The sequence below is a fragment of the Moschus berezovskii genome, chromosome 3, assembly GCF_049115385.1.
Source record: "Moschus berezovskii isolate FMDL1 chromosome 3, NW_MosBer_1.0, whole genome shotgun sequence".
NCBI classification, from domain to species: domain Eukaryota; kingdom Metazoa; phylum Chordata; class Mammalia; order Artiodactyla; family Moschidae; genus Moschus; species Moschus berezovskii.
This window is the reverse complement of record NC_142462.1, coordinates 126077450-126093294: the sequence shown is the minus strand read 5'-3', so window position 1 is coordinate 126093294 and position 15845 is coordinate 126077450. Positions and strand designations below refer to the sequence as shown.

Here is a 15845-nt window from a genome sequence, read left to right as displayed (position 1 = left end):
TTGATGTGGTCATTGTTTCCCATGTCCACTAGCTGATAAATGAGCAGACTCTAATTTACAATCCATTTGTTTGTTTAACCTGACTTATTTGGGGCTCTTAACACCAAATTAAGTTTTAAAAACCCAATAATTCGGTTTAAGGATGAACACCAACCTAGGCATTTTGTGTTTAGTAAAAACCTATTTTCCTGTGAGGAGTCACTGAGAAGAAAGTTGGAAAAGAAAACACCCCACGAAAGGCTGGTATTAATATTACATTATGTTGACATTTATCCCCCAGATTTCATGAAAAAGGTGCCTTCTCATGAGCTGGCCACAGCATCTCCTCTGCAAGCTGCTTGTATTTACTCACAGGAAGGTTGCCTGGGTCTCATTTCCGAGGCAATTTGAACAAGGTACCAAAGGGCTAAACTGACTTCTAAGATGCACTTCTGATCTCCTGCCATCACTCTGCAATCCACGTGACCAGAGACAGCGAATGGCAGGGTCTGTATACATTTGCCCTTTAAAAATTCCTGCTGTAGGACTTATCAACCCCCAAGTAGACAGCCTGGACTCACTGCACATTTACCAGTAAACTGCCAGGTTAAAAACAAAACTCAGTCCTAAAAATAATCATCCAGCAACACTGTTCTTGTGAGGTTCACCTGTTTGTTTCGTAGGCACTTGCCTGTGCAGATCACAGCTGTCTTACGGCAAGCATCTGGTGCCAAGAGGTGTTTGAGCTGAGGCCAAGAAGCCAACAGAGAAAACAAGTCCAACGGCAAAAGAAGCAAATAACCCGGTGGAAGAAGCAGAGTTCACAGGCCGCCCGGCCACCCCATGGAGCCTGGGGCAGGGGTATGTGTGACTGCTGACCCCCACCCCATACCTGATACCCCCATACCTGATACCTGGCACTTCTGCTGTGACCCTCAGGCTCACATGAGATCAACAGCGAGAGGTGAGGGTGTTTGAGCTTAGGGAATACCCTGGTGCTTCACAGACAAATCCAGACTCCCACTGTCTACAAGGATTCAGCCTCACAGTGACTCAATTAATGCCCTCGCATTTAATGAACAACCTTTCCACTGAATTCGGGGCATGTTCTCAGAAGGCATTTTCAGTGTTCAGTCAGACAGAACCCTTAAAAAGACCAGTCTGTCACGTGTAAGCTGTGTGGCCCAGGACAAGTGACCAGACCTCTCTGATCCCAGGGAGCCTAACCTGCCACCCTGGCGTTACTTGGAGGCGTTCCGCGACTGTGTCATTTCTGAGGTTTATTCTACTTCCCTCATACATTTGGGGGTGATGAAAGCCCCATCCAAGGATCTGATCTGGGAAAAACTAACAAAATGAAGTCACTTGGCTGTTCCTTGCTTTACAAAGGGCAGGGGTCCCAGAAATGTCTCTTTTCTTTGGAAAAACTCCTTAATTTGACGTTTCAGTTGTTGAGAAAGGCTGCCTGGCACCCAAGGCAGGACCTCGGAAAGGAGGGGAGCCCAAGCAGGCTAAAGTCTTCTGCGTAATGACCCCGAGTAAACACATTGTTTGTTGTTTCCTCTGGGAGAGGAGACTGTGCAGGAGCCCAGGAACTACAGGGTCTGAACACAGAAGAGAAGCCTATGACCCAAGAGACAGTCCCCATCGGGACCGACGGGGGTCAGTCTGAGAAGCCAGAAAACAAAGCATTGAAAAGGCCACCGGACTGCTCATAGGACCTGAGTTCACTATATGCTTCTGGGTGATCCCACGCAGCTGAAGGACTTCCCGTGGAGCTGGTGACACCCCATGGCTCCTCATGGGGTGGCTTTGAGTGACCCGCGGAAACAGAGCATGTTAAGGACTCAGCACATTTTGCATGTCATCAATAAATGACAAGGACAGAAATCATGCCGTCATTGTTGTTCAGTCCCTAAGTTGAGTCTGACTCTTTGCGACCTCACGGACTGCAGCGCGCCCTTCCCTGCCCTTCACCATCTCCTGGAATTTGCTCAGACTCACGTCTATTGAGACGGTGATGCCATCCAAACATCTCATCCTCTGTCACCCCCTTCTCCCCCGCCCTCAGTCTTTCCCAGCAACATAAGCGAGGCGAACAAATGTAGAATCAGGAGCTTCTTTTCCATCCTCCCTATTAAAGCAGGAAAATAGAAACGTTTCCATTAGGCATCATTACCGTTATACACATGTGGGTGATTTCTTTCAAAGGCAAGAGCTACCGCAGATAAAGAACCTGGCTGTCATTCCATCAACCAGAAGTTCATTTACCCAGAGTCCTGGGCCAGGAACGCTTGATTTGCCCAACCGCTGAATCATCATTCAGTCAAGTCATATTCACAGAAACTCTATCACATGCCCGACGCTCTGCTCCATGAGGGAAACAGGACAGTCACAACAACACACTCACAGCCCCAAGAAGCCTGCCTTCCAGGGTAAGGCAGCGCCTGCGCTGAGTCGCTTAATCGTGTCTGACTCTTGGCGACCCCATGGACTGCAGCCCGCCAGACTCCTCTGTCCTTGCGGACTCTCCAGACAAGGATACTGGAGTGGGTTGCCATGCCCTCCTCCAGGGGAATCTTCCTGACCCAGGAATCGAGCCCAGGGTAAGGCAGAGATGGAAGCAAACAGCTGAATGCAAATTAGATGCACCATGGGCCCAGGGTTGAAGGGCCACTGGAGATTACACTCAATCATGGATGAGATCAACTGATTCATTTTATATTAATTAAGAAGGTGATCAATGTTTGAAAAGATGTCAATGATAATTAATTAGCCTCTAGTAGACTGATGAGGGTAAGGACTTGGGATAATTTAATTGAGACAATAAATGATAACATCAGTGCTGGTATGAGGGTCACTGCATTTCAAGGATGTAGAATCTCTAATTAATAGAACTTTCCGGTTTGCTTTAAAAAGATCATTCTAGACTCAGAGGAATATCACCCCTGGGTTCAACAGCTGCAGTAAAGTGGGGCTTATGGAACTTCACAGGCCGCTTAATTTGCATGAAAGTAAAATAAAACAAGGCTGGTTAGTCCTGGTTTGTGGGCTGTGGGGCTGAAAGTACCCTTGACATTCCACTACCAGGCAGACCACCTGCCCTGCACCCTGGTGTGGTTTGAAGGCGGGCCTTCTGCGGTGACACGCGGTACCTCAGGGCATGCCCTGAGTGATGTTGGGGGGAGATGTTCAGGAGACGCCCCTTAGTCAGGCCTGGAGCCCTGGAACAGCCACAGAACATTCTGAAAACTGTCTTTCCACCTCACTGAGGACGCAACATAACGTGTAACTCTCACTTGAGATCTCTTTTCTCAAGATAAAAATGTGCAAGCACATGTGTGTGTGTGTGTGAGTGTGTGTGTTTTCATATATCCAAAAAAAGCCTGTCTCTCTGTAATGCAAAGAAACAGAGTTGAAATAGGATTTCACTCTTTGCTTCTGCCAAGGGTCTTCATTCCATTCAACAAAACAGAGGCTGTATCTAAATTTCCCAGGGAAGAGGCACTTGCCAACTGAAAAGTGAGGGAAGGATTCAGAAGGCACCTCTCTCTCTGGGAGAGTGTTGGCCCGCCTAAGCCTGAAGAGATGCAACTCCTCAAAGCAGGAATTACTGCCAGCAGAAGGGCCCGCTCAGACAGAGGATCAAAAGCAATGAGCATGATGTCTGCATTCGGGGCCTCCAAAGCGAGGAGCCAGGCTTGTTCCCCTCTCTGCCCCGATCACTCCTTTAGCTGCTAGTGGAGCGGGTCCAGCCTTGCAGAGTGGGGACCCCAAGACTGGGGACCCTAGGATGATAATCCAGGTGATGCTTGGATGGAACTTTGAGTTCAGCAAAGAGCAACTGCTTCTCCTCGGGAAAAGCCAGAGAGAATTTATTCTGGACCAAGCCAAAAAGAGTGAACGAGGACTTCTGAAGCACCGAAGTATTGAATGAAAGCGCTTTCATATACAGAGAGACAGAGAAAAACAGAGGAAAAAACTACGTTACTGAAAGTAGCTGCTGTTCTCATTTATTGCTGTTACTGCTTCTGCTGCCCTGGGCGTTGACTGCTGCAGCCTTTGGAATGCTTCCTGCAGGTATTCACAGCTCCAAAGGACGGTTAGCAGACCCTCGTTTTAGCTCTCTCACTGAAAGCGTGGGCGCTGCATTAAGAAGGCAGGAGAAGCAGACAGGAGGTGCTGAAAGCACCGTGATCTGAGGACACATCCTCAGCACCGGTGGGAACAAGCTTCACGGCACTGAGACAGTCTGAGGCACAGCTGGCCACACACCAGACAATGGGGAAATCTCGAAAACCGTTCAGTAAACGGGCTTTACCCAAACAAGCACTCTAATCGTGTTTCATCTGTTTCTCACGGGCTTTAATCGGGCACAGTGACGCGCTGCGACGTGCATTCTACGCAGTGACTTCAAATGGTAACTATTCTTATCTCCACGTGAACCGAGCCATGAAAGAACATGTTCACTTTGCGAGACCTGACCTCTCTGGGCATTCCTCTGCAGTGACTGCTGGCTGATGGGTACAGGTGGCGCCAAACAACCCTTAGGGGAACTTTTTGACTCTGCAATTCTAAAGACTTAATGGTTTCGATTGAAAAATGTAGCTTTCGAAAAGCAGCGGAAATACCCAAACCTTTATAAACTGGAATCCCTCCTTCATCCCCCTCACCCCCTGAGCTTTAGAAAAAGAAATCCATCTGGTCTTTCAGAATAACAATAGAGAAGAGGAGAAAGTAAATATGGAAATCAGGCTGCTTTGAGCTTTGTGAACTATCTCAATTTTATCTTCTAAAACATATACATTTCCAGGATCAACCAGCCAGCTGATATTTCCCGACATTCAAAGGAAGTAATTTTCTCCAATTTTACAGTCTCTCTCGTATTGCATCTGAGAGACAGAGAGGGCTCTTCCCTCACAGCGCCTGGATGAATGGAAATAAGAAGCAGCAAACAGTGGAGAGGCTCCCAAGCCAGCAGCCACCACGGGCTTTCGCCCCGTTCCACTGAAGGCCAGAGAGCAGACTGGGAGGCCAGGCCTTGCCTGCAGCTTGCAGACAAGCCCATCCAGCCCCAGGAGCTGCTTCTGCCAACCAGCCCCGGGCCCAGCTGCGTCCTGAAGACACTGGGCAGGGAGAGCAGATCCCCCAACAGATGCGGGTGCCTCGACTTGCTCAGGGCACAGGGTGCAGGCTCGTCAGCCTGCTGCCGAGGTTCAGCCCGGCCGCCTTCCTAAGAGGGAATCTGCAACAGCAAATATGCCTCCTGAGAAGGTGTGTCATCCAGGAGTCTCTCGGGGTGCTGTGGCTTCAGGCTACCTGTGCAGAGCGGCCGACCCCACAAATACAGAGGGAGATTGTTTTCCTGTTGCTGGCAAGTGTGATGAACAGAAAGAAAAAACCATCTGCATCACTGACTCAATGGACATGAATTTGAGCAAACTCTGGGAAACAGTGGGGGACAGAGGAGCCTGGTGTGCTACAGTCCATGGGGTCACAAAGGGTTAGACACTACTTAATGACAGGATAACAGCAGCAAATACAAATATCACACCCTGTTTTGGGAATTAGCCTTCCCCCCATTACAGTCTGAAACAGGGTTAGTAACCTCAGATATGCAGATGACATGACCCTTTTGGCAGAAAGCAAAGAAGAACCAAAGAGCCTCTTGATGAAAGTGAAATAGCTGGCTTAAAACTCAACATTCAGAAAACAAGATCGTGGCATCCGGTCACATCACTTCATGGCAAATAGATGGGGAAACAATGGAAACAGTGACAGACTTTATTTTTGGGCGGGGGCGGGCTCCAAAAATCACTGCAGATGGTGACTGCAACCATGAAATTAAAAGATGCTTGCTCCTTGGAAGAAAGCTATGACCAACCTAGGCAGCATATTAAAAAGCAGAGACATTACTTTACCAACAAAGGTCTGTCTAGGCAAAGCTATGGTTTTTCCAGTAGTCATGTATGGATGTGAGAGTTGGACTATAAAGAAAGCTGAGCGCTGAAGAATTGACGCTTTTGAACTGTGGTGCTGGAGAAGACTCTTGAGAGTCCCTTGGACTGCAAAGAGAAGAGGTCCATCCTAAAGGAAATCAGTCCTGAATATTCGTTGGAAGGACTGTTGCTGAAGCTGAAACTTCAATACTTTGGCCATCTGATGTGAAGAACTGACTCATTGGAAAAGGCCCTGAAGCTGGGAAAGATTGAAGATGGGAGGAGAAGGGGATGACAGAGAATGAGATGGTTGGATGGCATCACCAACTTGATGGACATGAGTTTGAGTGAACTCTGGGAGTTGGTGATGGACAGGGAGGCCTGGCGTGTTGCAGTCCATGGGGTTGCAAAGAGTCAGACACGACTGCGCAACTGAACTGAACTGATCTGCCACATAAAGCGGTCTGATAAAGGGCAACAAAACCCAACCCACCGTATGATAGACTTGCAGGAAACATGCTCCTGGGGCAAGTGTGGGCATGCGGCCGCCGAGGGGCCGTTTCTCACCGCTGTGCCCTCCACCTGAAATCGCAAAGTTGGCTGAGCGCCAGCTCTCTGGCACCCTGTTCTCCCAGGTCATCTCTGATGCCACCTCCTCAGGCCACTCCTGCCCAGGAGAGTGTGAGCAGCTCCCAGGTGATGCGTACTTCCCACGTCTCCAAGTGGCTGCCACTCCTCACGGAGCTTCACGCCCTGTTCTCAGCACTTAAAGCACATTCCACAGAGTTCTCTCTCATCAGTTTCTGCTCCGCACTCCTCATCCAATCATAGGAGCTGATTCCAATTAGGCAGAGGCTGCTGTCGCTGACCAAGTCACCACCTCAAGGCCTCCCGGTGCAGATCTTCCCACCCCCACATTATGCACCGGAACATCTTATTCATGCACGGTTCACTGTGCCTTTTGACATCTGTCACTCTATTTCCACTCACAGGTGAAAGTTTCACTCTCTGAAGACTGACCGAATTAAGTCACCTTAAATTCATTGGAAGAACTGATGCTGAAGCTGAAACTCCAATATTTTGATCACCTGATTCGAAGACCTGACTCATTGGAAAAGACCCTGATGCTGGAAAAGATTGAAGGCAGGAGGAGAAGGGGATGACAGAGGATGAGATGGTTGGATGGCATCACCGACTCAATGGACTTGAGTTTGAGCGAGCTCCGGGAGTTGGTGATGGACAGGGAGGCCTGGTGTGCTGCAGTCCATGGGGTTGCAAGGAGTCGGACACGACTGAGTGACTGAACTGATGTCCTGAGAGCCTATTGAGACATTGACAGGATCATGGAAATAGACATTTATTTACATTGCAATATGTTTATGATAATGTGTTATAAACTTTCCCCCATGTAATAAGCATGGTCAGCATTGTCCCACAAATGATATCTCAGAGGATAAATATGAAACTGTAGTTTCATTGCAGGGGATTCCCTTTAAAACAGCAGTCTCTGTTCTCTACTTCAGGACAGTAAGTGTGCACTTCAGGTATAATAAGAATTTGACGCGACGCACACACCCAAGCTCTCACGGTGCCGTTTCACGACTCTCTACCCTTCAGTCCCAACAGATCAAACTCAACCCCTCTGTTTCTCGATCGAACCCTTTCTCACTGGCCGCCATCCTCTCCCAAGAGCCTGCATCACCTGGTCCGACGTTGTTCCCCTCTGGGCTCCTGGACGGCTCTTCCCTGTGGCTGCACACTGTTGATGGGCACCCCAGGTAGGGCTCGGTGGCTGCTGTTCCACACGGGACACGTGGGATCCTCTCCCCCAGAGAGCTTACTTGCAGGGTTCCCACAGCCAGACGTCTGCTTAAACCAACTTCATCAGAAAGAATTTCCAACCATTCCACGTAAAGTAGCAGGTCCGTAAGTGTCCTTATCTTTAAAAGTCAGTTGTTTAAGTCGCAAATGGGAAAATGTTCCAGAAGGGCCAGCAGATGGCCACAGACTGAGCACTTTGCTAAAGACTCCAGACACTGAACGGAAAAAACAAAAGCACTCCACCCAGTCCTGTAATGGTTCCCCACTTGAAGCAGAGCCATGACCTGAGGGGCCACTGGGCAGCATGGCGCCTGGTCCTGCCTGCTGCCACGCCCGTCTCCAGTCCTGTATCCTTGACATGAACTGGTGACATGAAGGCCGATGTCGGCCAGGAGTGTCTGACTGCGGATAGGACGCACACTGCGCATTCTGAAGGCAGCGCTGGCAGAAGTTCTTGATGGATTAGATATGAAGTACAAGAAAAAGAGTGGAGACAATGATGACTCCAGGTCTTTCAGCCTGTTCTGCCAGAAGAACAAATTTCTTGACTGATTTGGGAGTGTCTGTGGATGGGACTTCCCAGGTGGCGCTAGTGGTAAAGAAGCTGGCTGCCCGCGTAGGAGACATAAGAGACGTGGGTTCCATCCCTGGGTCGGGAAGATCCCCTGGAGGAGGGAATGGCAACCCACTCCAGTGTTCTTGCCTGGAGACACGGACAGAAGAGCCTGGCGGGCTACAATCCATGGGGTTGCACAGAGTCAGACACGACTGAAGCAACTTAGCATGTGGATGGTGTGGGTGCTTTTTTCTTGGCGAGGAGGGGGTGAACTCATATTTGGTGATATTAGTTAGGGTTGTATGTCTGTGAGACATCTGAGAACTTCAGGGGAGAGGTCTGGTCTGGAGAATAAGTTAGGGGTCATCAGTAGGCGGAGAATATTTTAAGTCATGAGACTAGATGAAAACACGGAGGCGGGGAGTTTGGACACCACGAGAGAAGATCAAGACCCAGGGCCGCCAACAGCAAGTCAGAGACAGCAGCTCAGGAGGCAGAAACAAAACCAGGAGAACGTGACGACAGACAGGTCGAGTGAGAAAGCTGGCGCAGGCGGAGGGAGGAATGGATCCTGTCAAACGCTGCTGACGGTCAGACCAAGAGGAGGTCTGGGGTGTGATGGTGGAAGTTAGCAACCTGGAGGTTCTGGTGACCTCGACAAGAGAAGAGTCAGGGAGTCCTAACCAGAGTGGGCTTAGCAAGAGCTGGAGAAGAATACCTGGAGACGGTACAGGGGCACCCGTTTCAAGCTGCGAAGAGGAACAAGAAATCGGGCAGTGCCTGGCGGGGAAGGTGGAGCCCAGCTGAGTCTTCCGTGTGCTTTTGGAGACCCAAGCAGCTGCATATCTGCTTGATGGTGGGAAAAATCTAACACAGAGATTAAACACTGGCGCTGAGAGAAGAAAGGAGATACGTGCTGCAATTATTCCTCAAGTCAGTGAGGCACATTCACCCCTAACTTCTGGAGGCTGAGCACAGAGAGGTCACACTGTGGTTTCAGGCTGCGGGAGGTGCAGACACTGGCGGGTAAGGAGACGAGCCGGTGGGAGGATTCTTTTTCTTTCTCCTGGTAGATCTGGATGGAAGTAGAATGGGAAGAAGGTTTGGAGGGTTGAGGAGAGAGAAGAAGGTCTGAGACGACGTATCATCTAGGAGCTGGAAAGAATGAGTAGACAAGCAGAGCCCAGGAAGATTGATCCCCGGAAGTAAACAGACGTCTGCAGTAACCCAAGACCACATCACAGAGGCCACCTCATATCACAGCATCGCAGCACAGCACACAAGAGATACGAAAGGCTGAGAAGTCCAGTGCGGTCACTTACAAAGACAGAGGAGTTTATTCAACTAAGCAAATATGGGGTGAGGCTGCACCCTGGGTAACTTCAGGAAGCACAGGCCTCTTCCTTTGCAGGCGGGAGTCTGAGTGAGCTCAGATGTTGCCAGTTATACATCTATGCATCTCAATCGGCTAGCTGCAACAAACACCTGAGGGAAGTCTACAAGGGCTTTAGGACATGGGAGAACTTGAAGGCTGTCATTTTCAGAAAAGGTAGATCAAAAAAGTGTCCCAAGAATGAAAGTGGGTGAGGAGAAATTTAACTCCATTTTTTTCCCTGATAAAATGTATTAGCTCTACACGATTAACTCCAATATTAAACTGAAGGTAACACATTTGTTAACTTTAATGGTTAATGCTCACTAAAAAAGTCAAGTCTCTTTCTTGGGGAATTGCACCATTTTTCTTGATAACTTATGTTCTGTTAGTTCAACATAGGCACCGGGGAATAAGGAGTCCTAAAATAGGGAAGTTAAGGAATAGCAATAATTCTGAAATACTCATAACCTACAGTCTTAGTTAAACACAGCCAGTGAGGTTGAAGATACTGGCTGGAGACTTTGGTTCTATACAATGTAGCTATTTATAGACACCAGTGCAGCTGTTGATAGGTTTGAATCTGAATTTTGCTACTTATTAACTGTGTGATATTGATCAAGTCATTTAAACACCCTTGGCTCAGCTTCCTCATCTGTAAAATGTGAATAATGGTAGTGTGTGTGCCAAGTCACTTCAGCCGTGCCCACTCTTTGCGACCCCAAGAACTGTAGCCCGCCAGGCTCCTCTGTCCAGGCAAGAACACTGGAGTGGGTTGCCGTGCCCTCCGCCAAGGGACCTTCCTGACCCAGCGATTGAACCCACGTCTCTTACGTCTCCTGGATTGGCATGTGGGTTCCTTACCACTAGCACCACCTGGGAAGGCCAACTGAATAATGGTAATTGTGAGAAATAATTGATGTAAAGTGTGCAAAGCACTGAGCCCCCAGCAGATGGTGATGTGGTGCTGATGACGCTGGTGATGTGGCGTGATGGTGGTGGTGGTGGTGCTGGTAGCAAGGAAGGAGGACAGGAAGAGCAGACGGAGGAGAAAGCAGGAGGAAAGGACACCGAGGCTGTTGTGGCGATGAGGGCGGTAGACGGTTGTGGCGGCGGCGGCGGCGGCGGTGACTCCAAGTCACCCAGAGGGAAACTGTTCCATGGGCAAAACGATGTCTTTTGTGGGGTCCAGCAACTTGCCTGCTGCATTGTAGACACTCAACAAACACTAATTAAATGAATTAGTGTTCTGATCATTTCTAAAGCTCATCTCAGCTCCACGACAATCAACAGTCCTATGAAATGTAGGATTCTTTCCCTGGGTTTTCACATTTAGACTTGTGAGGTGAAAAATGAATGAATTCTTTACAGCATTTGTAAAATTCACATTGGAAGGCACAGTGAGTCACCACAAAGTCACTTCACTCGCTTCAAGGAGCAGGAGGAAAGAGGCTGGTCAGGAAGAGGGATCGGTGAAAGGGGGGGCCCGTGAGAAAATAGGGTGGGGGAGGGGACAGTTATGTTCCCTTAGATTTCCGATGCCGCCTGGTCTCTGGGGGGACCTGACCACTTGGTCACCCCGCAACGAAACTGCACACTGTGCCACAATTACAAAGAAAGACTCCTCTTACAAAAGCTCCTAGACATAAAAGCCATGTTTCTTTGAACCACAGGTCATCTTATGAGTAGATTTAACCCGCTAGGCATTTTCTGCTGGGCACAAGGCCACTTCCTGACTGCTTGTATTAACTCCCAACTTTGGGATATATTGAAATTCTGGCCAGAAAGCCAGCACATCTCAGGACCAGCTTCATGCCTCTGCAGCATAAATTAGTTCATGAAAGCTTGTAATGCCAACGCCTCATAACAGCAACCAACACGGGTTCCTGTAGAAACTCGGGTGCCCTTGAGCCTCCAGATCTCTGCCTCCACTTTTTACATTGTCTGCACAGGGGATGCAGAGGCAGGCCAATCCGGAGGCCACGGACACTCTGTTCTAAAGGTTTGCCTGTATTATTTGCGCGCTCATGGGGTCGTTGCAGAGCCCCCTCTGGCTGCCTCTGAACCCCGTGTCTTTGAGACCGAGTGCGCACCACCTTTGAAACGCCTCCTCGGGAAGAACGAGAAGATCACACCCTTCCTGAACTTCGTGCCACGGCCACCACTGGTCGCTCTGTCTCCTGAGTGATGCTGCGCTCCTTCATAAGACAGTCATCGTCGTTTATTTCCAAGATCTGGCCCAGAGCACGCGGTCAGCGCTCAACCCTCTCTGTGATGGGTACACACAAACAGGAAGCAGAAGGGAAGTCCCCTCAGGAACAAAGGTAAAAGCATTTCCTCAAACAACAAAGACCCCGGCTCTATCGATGATTTGAATTTCTGTGTGTGCCTCCGACTGGTGTTCACAGCACGCTGCTCTCATTTCTTCCCAATTCCCTCTGATAAAATATATTCCCTCTGAGGTTCAGCTACTCCTTTCATTTTTAAATAAGCAAATCTAAGGACCGGAAATTAATACGGAAGCCACAGTGAAGGACAAAGGAGAAGCTACTGCCCAGTGGGAGACAAAGAGTCGTCGCTGGTTGCTTTCGACAGTTCGTGAACCATAAATGGCATTTCAGAGGAGCTTGACAGCAAGAAAACACGACACAGAGTCGTTCAACAAAGTTTCAGTGGAAAGCGCACAGAATGGGAAGGAAGCTAGGAGACAGCTTCCCTTCAGCTGTGCCACCAACCAGCTCTGTGACCTCAGAGCAGTCACCGAGCCTCTCGTGGCCTCATTACTATGAAAGCCAGGCTGCGAACTCGACCTCTAGTCCTCCACTACAAAGGTTCTCTGCCCCGGGGATCAGTTTTCAAGCGCATCCCTTGGAGGCTAAGACAAAATGAAAACAGTATCTGTGGAGACGACTGGAGAGGTTCTAGGACCAGACTGTGCAAGAGGGATGCAGAGAAGCCTGCAGAGGACGGGGCAGCAGTCGCTTACATCTTTTTCCCCAGGACTGCACTCTAGGATTTTTTCAGACCCAACTAAAGGAAATGGACTATTTTGAACCAACAAATGTATTATAAACAAACTGCCTTTCACCTCTAGTTCTATGTTGCTTTGTGGTTAAAAAAAAAAATCCCCCAAACAAGAAAACAAGATTTCATCTAGACTGAAATTCGAGCGGAAGATTAACTTGTCCGCACATGGGCACTGGGCTCCACTGTTTCCTTCACTAGGCAGCATTCTAGAAGAATCCTTTCAGTTCCTTCTGGCGCCTGGACCTAGTTGGGAGTGAAGGCAAGAGGAATACAAAAGGGAATAAAGAAATGTGGAGGAGGGAGCAAGGCTCAGCTGTGTCTCTCCCTGTCCTGTTGCTTAGCAACATCTCACATCTGGGTCTGAGAAGTAATGATTCAGGGAGGCGACACCAAAGACCCATTTCTCACGAAGGAGCAGCCTGATTTGACCAGATACACATTTTCTTGGAATGATAAGAAGATGACAATCACAGCAAGAGCTCTGTGGATCCACTTCTATTGCCAGAGAGAGAAGGCAAAAGGCAAATGACAAAACCCAAGCTCTCAAAAAGTGGCAGAGACTAGGAGAGTGATCCCCAGATGCACTCAGGACTCACCACTTATCCACTTAGCCTCGGGGTCATGGAGTTTGAAATCTTCACTGAAGAGGTCTTCCACAGTCACCTTCTTCTTTTGAGACAGACTGTTATCTTCCGCTAGAAAAGAGCAAGGCATAGAGACAAAAAATTTTATCTCTTGGTTAAAAAAGAGAGGACCATAAAACATTCTGATTGCCACCCAGAAATAGTATACGGGGTTAAACATAATTTCTATACATAGTGCTGAACAAAAGCCAGGCATGCTTTTTGCTTTTATCAATAGCTTAGCTACCAGGTGGCTCAGTGGTAAAAAAAAAAAAAAATCCACCTGCCTGCCAATGCGGGAGACGCCAGTTTGATCCCAGGAGAAGGAAATGGCAACCCACTCCGGGATTCTTGCCTGAGAAATCCCACGGACAGAGGAGCCTGGTGGGTGGGCTACAGTCCACGGGGTCATAAAAGAGTCGGACGTGTCTGAGGGACTAAACGACCACAACAAAGGTCTCGAAAACTATGGTAAGGGGGGTCACAGCACGCTGAAATGGCATCATGATGCCCTCTCTACCTGTGAAACATGAACAACCACGCTTCTCAGACATGAAGGCAAATAACTGTTGAAAAACTGACTGATGAGCAGGAAGGTGGAAATAGTTAAAAAGAGACGGGGTCACAGCTGAATTATGGACCCGTCGTTCACTCAGCGCGCCGGGCGCCTGACATCCAAAACAAGCAGCACATTCCTTAGGTTTTACTCCCCATATGCTTCACTGTTCCTGGCTGCCTTCAGGCTGGGGATCAGTCCTCCCGATAAGGACATACCCCCAGTGCTGTGTGCAAACTACCAGATTCTGACCTCCCCGCCTCCCCTGGATCAGCAGGCTTGGGAGTAAGCACCCGGGATAAGACTTGAACATCCATCCCAAGAGAAGGTATTCGGGTAATGACACCAGTGGGGAGACTTCAGGAACCTGGCGGCTTTTATCCTACTTCCTAATGCTGAAGTTTCTGGGGACTCAGATCTGCCTCAGAGAGGTTCTCTCATTACAGGCACAAAAACTCATTCCTCTACTTTGACAAAGACAATAGGCCGTCCACCTTCTGACCTGTGCGTCTAAGCAGATTAAAGCCGGGCAGGAACAGAGACACAAGCCCAGGGAACAGACGTGTGGACGTGGCGGGGGCAGCAGATGAGGTGACCGGAGACCGGGATTGACACAGACACACTAGCGTGTGCAGACCGTGAGTGGGAAGCTGCTGTGTTAAGAAGCAGCTTGGCGGGGGGGCTCTCTCTCTGCGGATAGAGAGGGGTGGGCTGGGGGAGGTGGGAGGGAGGCTCCAGAGGGAGGGGACGGATGCATCCTTACGGATGAGTCACACTGCTGAACAGCAGAAACTAACACAGCACCGCAAAGCAAGTATACCTCTGCCCCCAAAACCACCAGACAGGACATCAAACCACCCTCACTGCAGTTACACTAACAAGACACTCTTTATCTTAACTTTGTCTGATGTCCATCATTCACGTAGAATGTTTATTTACGACCCTGCTCTGTGAAATCAAAGGCGCGTCCTTTGCTGCCCTTTTCCTGAAGATTTGGGCCCTCATTTCTTCTGTTTTGTGTCGGGCTGCTGAGTGGGGTTATCACGACTGTCAGTTAAGATGTGCAGGTCTGTGTGCACCCTGCGTGAGATGGCTTCAGATCACCGTGTCTTTACATGGGGATGTTTGTCTGTTGCATCTGTTTCTCTTTTCAGCTCTGGCCATTGAGCCAGCCGCCACTTCTTGGGCTGCCACAGTGCATGCCCTCAACAGTACCCTTTGTCTCTTTCAACTTTCTGTTTTGAAATCTGTGGCAGGTTGGGGAAAGAAAAAAAAAATTATATTGCATAATGAAAAAATGATAATCTCTGAATGAAATCCTCAAAGCTTCTAGGATTCTAGCATATAGATTTTGTTACACATCCTATGGTTTTTTTTTCTGGCCTCCCTGGGCATGAGAGATGACTGAAATTCGCAGAAACGGTGCACACTGACTGGTATCTTGCATATCAAATAGGATTAGTGCATGTAAAAGTCTTTTGAAATGTACAGAATGATGAGGTTTGATGTGGCCCTCCTGTTAGACCTGATGGTATGTGGAGCTCTCCCAGGTGCTAATCAAAGCATGTTAAAACCAAGCCTAGTTCTTCCCTCTAGAATTTTCTTCTCTGCCTCTGAAGCAGTCTCGAAAAAAGATACACAGTTTCAAGCACGATGTATTTCAGTATAGAAAACACAATAAATGAAAAATTTAAAGACTACTAGACATCGATCTAATGAAGTTATACCGTGAACTAGTAATTAAGTATATTTGCACCTAGTTGATAAATAAGTCCTGGAGCTCTCATGCACATTTAGTGATTAGAGACAACGAAACTGTATTATAAACATCAAACTTGGTAAGAGACTAGATCTTAATTTTTCCCACCCCAAAAAAGAAGATAATCATGTGGCCTTACAGAGGGTGTTAGCTAATCCTCAAAGGCACTCATACTGCAACATATAAATGCATCAAATCAACATGCTGTACACC

At 48.5% G+C, this 15845-nt stretch overlaps 1 protein-coding gene across 1 annotated transcript in view; it reads right to left on the bottom strand.

The window, feature by feature from the left end:
• The window catches only part of DPP6 (dipeptidyl peptidase like 6), a 425246-nt gene that overhangs the window by 334123 nt on the left and 75278 nt on the right, over nt 1-15845 (bottom strand). Inside the window, exon 5 of the mRNA XM_088832008.1 lies at nt 13291-13389. Coding sequence (XP_088688134.1) covers nt 13291-13389 — 99 coding nt within the window. The remainder of the gene's footprint in view (nt 1-13290; nt 13390-15845) is intronic.